This window comes from Juglans microcarpa x Juglans regia, chromosome 4D (genome assembly GCF_004785595.1).
Source record: "Juglans microcarpa x Juglans regia isolate MS1-56 chromosome 4D, Jm3101_v1.0, whole genome shotgun sequence".
In the NCBI taxonomy this organism is placed as follows: domain Eukaryota; kingdom Viridiplantae; phylum Streptophyta; class Magnoliopsida; order Fagales; family Juglandaceae; genus Juglans; species Juglans microcarpa x Juglans regia.
In genome coordinates this window covers 11,444,255-11,452,326 of record NC_054600.1, presented here as the reverse complement: position 1 = coordinate 11,452,326, position 8,072 = coordinate 11,444,255, and the positions used below count along the sequence as shown (strand labels likewise).

The window sequence follows — 8,072 nt, the reverse complement described above, 5'->3', positions numbered from 1 at the left end:
AATTTGAAAAGAGTAATGCTACATACAATCGTGGAGTGCGTAAATACCGTGCAATTATTTTGAAAAAAAATAGATTTTATTATTAAAAAATTAATTTTTTTATATAAATTTTATATATATTTATTTTTTTTAAAGTGATTGCATAACACTTACGTATTTACTGCTATAATTATCATTCCTTGTTTGAAAAAGATGATCATCTTTAATTGTCATGGTCAAGCAGTCTGCTTGACACCTGGAATTATCTTTTGATAGGGAGAGTGCATGCATGCATGTGGTGCACAAGGTCACGTTGACTTTCTTGTGTCAGAAGCATCATGGGTTCGTTCAAGATTGTAATTATAAATTTCACATTTGCACTCTTTCATCAGGACTGAAAAACAAATATGAAATATGTGGTGCGATTTATTTATAAACTGTACATTCTCTTTAAGTCATGTCCGTCACTTTTTTTAAAGCTAAGCTTTCATAGGTAGAATTTCCGTAAGCTTGTTTCCTAAATGAATATGATAGTAATTATTATATTTAGCATCTTCCACGATTCGGTACGTGAAATGATTAGTTTCATGATATGTAATTATCATCATGAATAATCATATCCTCTACTAAGGTTTACACCTGTTTTATTAGAAGAATAAATTTTAGAAAAAAACAGTTACTAGATAGTTTTGAAATAAAGATACAATGCTAGTTTGTCCTTGGGCTTGTCCTTGAGTTTGACGGCTAGTGTATTTTATTTTATTTTTTTATTTTAAATGTTGAAATAAGTTATTATTAGAGAATTTTTGTATTTTTTAAATGTTTAAAGATGTTTAAAAAATATTAAAAAAATCAAATTACACTAGCGAGCATGTCCAGTAGAAGAGTACATTTATTAAACCCTAGCAATTATATTGTAAGAAGTTTATCTGATATAACATCTTATTGTATGTAGAAGTAACACTTCTCAAGCAGATTTATTGAAAGATATGAAGGGTATAAACTCGGATGCGGATTCATATACCTGGCTATAATAGGATTTGTATCTAGATCTATATAATAATCTGGGTACCCGTCCGGATTAACCCAAGTAAAACCGAACAGGTACTCAATTTAACCAGATACTTGGATTTGTTAAAAAAATGTTTTAAATAAGGGGTTACAAATACAAAACTTTATCTATAAGTCAATTTTTTTTTTTTAAAACATGGTATTGGATATTAGCTCGATACGTGCATTATATAACCGCATTCACATTCGAATAGGGGTGAGTAGAAAATTCGGATACCTACCTAGGTAAAACTCCTGCGGATACCCGTTGGATGAACTTGATGTTTTGAATTTTGGACCGGACCAAAAAAAAAAAAAAGTCATCCTGAGTGCACAACCCTAAAAGATATGCTACATGCAAAATCAGTTGGACTTATTTTTCATTTCCAATAGTGGTGGTATCAAAGGGTATTTTTAATGCATATTAATAATATGTAGCAATCCTTTCATGTAACCGAATATTACAAACAAAATTATATTTTACTCTCTATGATTGAAAAAATAATTTTAATTTTCTAATAAAAAGTTAGTTTTACACTTTTTACGAATTAAATTTTACTATCTCAATAATAGAGACGGAGCTTACTTGCAACTAGAAGTACTTTATTTTATTTTTAATAAATCAGTACAAAAACATTTGGTGCAATATTGCAGAGTTATACTATTTTCAAGCCGGTGTAAGCATACCATCTAAATTACTTAAATAGTAAAATTTAATTTATGAGATTTAAATTTTATAACTTCTCTTTTAAATCAAGTTATGTCATAATTAACGCACTGACTTGAAAATAGAGTTATTGGTAGAACTAGGCAATTATTTGAAAAAGAAAAATTCTATTCATTATCCCTACACTACATACTACACGATTTTTTTATCTTTTTATTTCTTTCCCTTAAATTCTGTATCATTATTATTATTATTATTTTATAATAGATACAAACTTGCTTAGAAAAAAAAAAAAAAAAACTGCATATATACATAAATAAAATCTTCCCGTTACGGACATCTTGTTAGAGGTAACAACCACTGGTGTAAATCATCCTCTGGCCGTGAGGGGGTAAGGTATGTTAGAGACCTAAATCATCCTCTGCCCCTAGTGCATTTTAGAGACCAAAATACCCTTTTGAAAATATTTTTAGATATTTAATTTGTATGTTCTCCTTTTATAATAACAAAAAGGAGTGGAAGGTCTGGATTCTAATTTTTTTTAAAGGAATCCCCCTCTTTATAAAAAAAAAAAAAATAGAAGTAGTAGATCTAATCGTCACGAGTGAAGTGAGTCTAATTGACACGTGCGAGACATAAGTGCTATAGAAAAATATAAAAAGTTAAAAGATAAGAGAAATGTACATCTATATTATATTACCATGATATTGTAGGCTTACAGTACATCAGAAGATGATGGTTAAAAAAGTAAATAGCATATTTCATTTCCACCAAGACAAACCTTATCACTTTTTTTTTTTTTAACGGAGATCGAGCCAAATCGTTGGCCTTCTTTACCAACATTATTGTTGGAAGTTACCTAACGGTGTCAAGTTTTCCATCTCATCCTAATGAAAAAAAGTAAGAAAAATAAAAAAATAAAACTGATTATGTATATAAACAATTTTGAGCAAGCTTCGCTCTATAGGAGAGAAAAATCATAGAAAAACATTTTCCGTGTCTTTGTTTATTTCTCTAGCCCAACGACACGGGGAGAGAGAGAGAGAGTGAGAGAGTGAGAGGCTGTTGAAGAAGATCTTGTCAGATCGGACCGCAAAGTGTAAGCAAATCTCTCTCACATTTCCTGCTAATTTGAGGTGCGTTTCAAATATTTGTTTTTTTTTTTTAAAGTGCAATGTGGGTGTTCTTGATTTCTCAAGTCGGTGGCTCTCAATTTAGCTGCTTGATGCTGAGCTAGGAGACCTCTCTCTCTCTCTCTCTCTCTCTCTCATGCATATTAGCTATTGGGTTTCCCTTTTTCCTGTTTTCTCAACGTTTTCAATTCATTTCATTTTTTCTAGGTGAATGTTTTTTCACAGATTGCAATATTTAGATGAGAAATGAAAGTTTTCTTTTTTGGGTTTTTTTAATATATATTTTAATTTGAGTCTGCTGATGTTTAAAATTATGCCTCTTTTTGTCACTCTAGTTAACTGAGAAATGAAAACTTTTTGTAATGCTTTGTAAAATTACTTACTTTTTCGCCTCATACCTATCAATTAGATTACGGTTGTAGAATATGTTTTTATGTTAGTAATCTTTCCGTATCTTTCTCATTGGAAACATGCAATTTTGTTTGCTTATTTGGAAATTTCCTTGGGAACTTCCAGATGATGATACGGCGGTTTCTTCCTGTCAATTGTACTTTGGAGTACCTGTGTTTTCTTTCCCCTTTTCAATGTTGAGACAAATTGAAAAGAAAAGGGAAATCTAAACGGAAAAGGAAAAAAATGACGAGTATTCTTTATATACACACCCACACACACAACTAAAACTTGAGTTGTCTATTGAACTGATCCTTCATGTACTTGTGAATTTTTGCGGTTTCTCGGCAGGTATGGAGTTAACAGCCATGTAAGGAAGCATGCTAATTACATATTTGTTATAGACTACAGTATCAAATTAATATCAGCGCATTTTTTCTTTTCATAACTTAAGTTTCTTGCCTTTTGATGGCCATTTTCTTTTAGCTTCATGTGTGTTTCATAATAAGATCTCATTTTCTTTTGCGTGTTCTAACTGTAGTCTCATATGTTCTTATGAGTTCTTAGATGCGTGTATCTAGTTTGCAATAGTTGGTGAGCCCTTTAAAAACCAATCTAAATAAAGTGATGGTAATTGAATGTTCTGATGAGGAAAGGGAAAGATTCCTAGAATTATTAGCGTGTCTTGTCAAATCTAAATGTTGGGCAGCTGTTATTTTGTTAATTGAGAGATATTGCTCTGTACATATATTGAAACTACAGATGAGCTGAACTGCTCTATTATTTTGTGGGGTCTTCTTTTTTCTCCTTTAGCATATAAAAAGAGCGTTTGTGATTTTCTTGACAGTAATATTGTCACTTTCCTGAAGCATCGTGATGCCCAGCTATAACCTTTTATGCAGTGTAATGGGAAGGGAACTTACAGATCTACACATGGAAAAGAAGCCAAATGGTGTCGTGGTGGCTTCAAATGGAGTTTCTCATGATAAAGTTCTTTTTACACCAGAAATTTCAGAAGATAGTGTTGAAGCAAAGGACTATGAGGTGAAGGAATGTACTGAAGAAAACTCAGTTGCTGACCAATACCATGACAACCAAGAAGTGTTAGGTGTTAAAAGAACAAATCTTGATCCCGGTGTGCGTGAGGGGAAATCTGAGAGACCTGGGGCTCCTAAACCCAGTGACAATATGAAGTTGAGCCCGCATGCATCAAGATCCGCTTCTGTAGGGAACGGGCGTATCTACACTATTCCACAGCCATTTTCTCTGGCAACTGACAAGCGTGGTGTATGCACACATACTGTTGGGTCTGAAAATCCTGTTAATGGTGTGACCTATTCACCGAAAGCTAACAATGCGCATTTCCCTCAATCTACAAAGAATTCACAGGTAAATAAAAAAAGATTCTAACTTAGTGTTATTTTTCAGCTATCCTTTCTTTGAGATGGGATGCAAATTCTGATTTAGTGAGTTCAATGAGAGTCATATCCGTTGATGTGGCCTAAACCGAACAGATTTTCTGGTGGTAGGTTGTGGCTGGCAAACTCAAACATGGACACGTTAGAATTAGCTGATGTCTATTCCATCATGCGGTCGCCTTTAATATAGATTTAGGTTGGGTTTGGATAGACAGTTCAGATGAGATGAGATGTTTTAAATAGTAGTTGAATAAAATATTGTTATATATAATTTTTTATTATTATTTTTATTTTAGAATTTGAAAAAGTTGAATCCTTTATTATATTTTTGTATGGGAATTTGAGAAAATTATAATGATGAGATGAGATGAGGAAGTTTGTGTATCCAAACCCAGCCTTACAGTTTGCTACTTCCGGTTCTAGTTTTTTCTTTTTTGACTGGGGGTTTTAGTAGAAGCGCCAGTTACGGTTTGCTATTTTTGGTTTTAACTTTGAATCTGTAGTCTGTAATATTGGTTCTCTTCTACGTGCAAAATTAAATTCAACATCGTTTATATCCAAAAATAGGTGAAATGTTCTTTCCTTTTCATTTCAATGCATCTTTATTTCCACTCACCATGACCCTCTTCTTTCACATCTGGAACTCTATAATACTTTCTTCAAAAAGTTTAAATGGGTTTTATATTGGCCCTCAAATTAGAGGCTCGATTGTTGATGTTTCTAACCTGATTTATGACTATGTGCTGAAAGGAGAAAAATAATTTATGGCTCTTGGTCAGGTTTGATTTGCATGTTTTAAACTTCTCGTGCTTGGTTTAATTTGAATTTAACCCAGCAGAACACTTATCTTGTGGATCTGATTTCATACTCAATATGTATATCTTGTCGAAGTAGCTGTTTGTGTAGTGGGATACGCAGCTAGAGACTTGAAAGATCATGGATTTTGTTTGGTAATGTTAGCATATTACAGTTGTAGAGTTAGAGATGGCACTAATTGTGGAAAAACTTGCATTTATTTTCAGCCAAACTCACCTCTGTCACTAAGGAAGCCCTTGCAATCTTATACCAGCAAGCATCATGATGAAGAAGATAGTTGTTCTGTCGCTTCCTCGTATCCTTTTATGGCTTTAACATTTTAAATTTGACTGAATTCTGAACTTAATACGTGTCTTGGATTGCATTATCCTTAGCCATGCATAGTACTGCTGCATCTGTGCGAACAATTAAATCTAGGGTAACTATTGGAGCAGCTCCATCATTTAGAAGTGCTGAACGTGCAGAGAAACGAAGGGAGGTATACTTTAATTGAACTAGTAATTCTGTAGTGCACTGTGTGATCTGCTTTAGTCAGTGATTTATATCACATCCAATATGTCATTTATCTTTGTTATTTTCCACTTTTCCTAGTTTTACTCAAAGTTAGAGGTGAAACACCAAGCTATGGAGGCAGAGAGAAGTGCGTATGTGGCAAGGACCATGGTGCATCTCTTTCTTTTTCCTTTTCCTTTATTTTTTTTTTTATTCTCGTTTATTTTTTTTTTATGTAATGGTACATCTCTTTCTATTATATCTTTAATATGCCATTTTGCATGCATATACAGCTGCATCTTGTTCTGCTCTTTCCTTGTTCTTGTTACACGCTTGAAGAGGTTTTCAAGAAATAATCACCCTTTATTCGAACAATCTATTGTAACATTTCTAGGAAGAGCAAGAAGCAGCCATCAAGCAACTTAGAAAGGGCCTGGTGATCAAGGCAAACCCAGTACCTAGTTTCTACTATGAAGGCCCTCCACGGAAGGTTGAGCTCAAGAAGGTACCTTTTTTTTCCTATCTCTTTCCATAGTTATTCACAAGACCTTTAAGGTCCACGATGTGTATAAAACTAGCAGAAATTTTCTGAATTTGCACAATTTTTAACTGAATAGTAAATTACCAAGACTGGAAATCATGGGACCTGCTGAACTGAATCAGGATGCGTTTTGCTTTACGTTCAGAGACTAGGATTTAAATATGCCATTTGAGGTGATTTTCTCCAGATTTAGTAGAGTGATCGATGTACTTTGATGCGACCTGACTTATATTTTGTGATTTGTGAACATTTTGGGGCTTTTGGCACTTTCTGGATAACTTCCATATTTCTACTTTATAAATTACTTACCGAAAAACAAAATGTAGACCTGCTGCCTAAATCCTCTAATCCTATTGCCTTATTCAATTCGTGATACTTACTATTTAATGCTTCCATGCTGTAAATATTTCTGGAAACAAACTCTGACCTACTTTTTACGTGCTCCTTTTGTTTGGAAATATACAATCTTTACCTCTTTCTTTATTAAATGCCAGTTACCATTGACACGGCCTAAATCACCGAAACTAACACGGAGAAGGAGCTATGGTGATGCAACAAACTCAACAGATGAAAAGGGAGGAATTTGCAGCCGAGCACACCGCCACAGCCTTGGTAATCATAATGAGCAGCCTGCTACACAGAGCACTCCCAAAGGTAAATCCCGCCATAGCCTTGGTGGTCACGAGGAGCTTGCTACCCTGAACACTTCCCTAAGTGATGGTCAGATCAGTGGAACTAATACAAATGGAATCTCTTGCAAAGTCAAACACCGTCCTGGGCAGGAAAAGGAGACAACAAAAACAGTTCTTCCTAAAATCAAGGAGCAGACGAATGCAGACATTGCCGTTTGTTAATGTACTTTGAGTCCTTCCTTTTTGTCTAATTTCTAAGCGGGGGGAGAAATTCTTCATTTTTCTTTGTTAGGTTATGGTTGTACTGAAGAGAAACTGCCTGTTTTCTTTCCATCATGAGGAATGACTTGTGTTTAAGTGGATTGCATTTATGTGAAATTGTATATGCTTTGTTAACTTTATTGGTACATGTCTTGTTATATATTGAAGAGTCATCCAATATTCTCTGCGTAGTTATCTTAGATTTATTTTAAATAATTATTAATTACAAAATTAGATATTCTTACTAGTAGTAGTTGTTAATAAGGAATGAAATTCCAAAACATAGTTATCATATTAGTCTTAGGTGATTATCAGTGCCTGGAACTATTGTTATTTAAGTGCCTGAACACACTTGAAAGGCAGAGAAAATGAATAAAGTTGAATTTTGAGCTCCTGAGATGCCCCTGCTTGTGTTATTTTTCCTTGAGGGCATTGCGTACGCCATCAGATTGTTTCATGGATATTGCCGATTTCTTCTATCGAAGTATTTTTCATTATCACGAGTTGAATGGTAGGCATTGTTTTATAGATATTGCTGGGTATGGGGACTATTGCAACTGTAAAACTTAATAATATGTTGTGTTTTTTGTTGAGTGTGGGTGGACCTACTTTTAGGGAGTAATCATTTGAAGGCTTCTAACAAACCAAGAACTATTGTTGACGCATGAGGTCCAAATTGCGCGCGTGACATCC

The 8,072-nt window shown here is 33.9% G+C and overlaps 1 protein-coding gene across 3 annotated transcripts; it reads left to right on the top strand.

Annotated features, from left to right (window-relative positions):
* The first annotated feature begins 2,645 nt into the window (after positions 1-2,645).
* LOC121260704 (protein WVD2-like 2) lies at positions 2,646-7,519 on the top strand. Of its 3 annotated transcripts, XM_041162686.1 has the most exons (8): positions 2,657-2,795; positions 3,346-3,589; positions 4,122-4,608; positions 5,660-5,748; positions 5,838-5,931; positions 6,045-6,116; positions 6,340-6,450; positions 6,981-7,519. In XM_041162686.1, the coding sequence occupies exons 2-8, from the start codon at positions 3,573-3,575 to the stop codon at positions 7,338-7,340; spliced, it is 1,230 nt and encodes a 409-aa protein (XP_041018620.1). In that variant the 5' UTR covers positions 2,657-2,795; positions 3,346-3,572; the 3' UTR covers positions 7,341-7,519. The 3 variants fall into 3 exon arrangements, with proteins under 3 accessions (XP_041018621.1, XP_041018620.1, XP_041018622.1); XM_041162687.1 differs by lacking the exon at positions 3,346-3,589 and having other exon boundaries at positions 2,646-2,795; XM_041162688.1 differs by lacking the exon at positions 3,346-3,589 and having other exon boundaries at positions 2,659-2,832.
* The last annotated feature ends 553 nt before the right edge of the window (positions 7,520-8,072 follow it).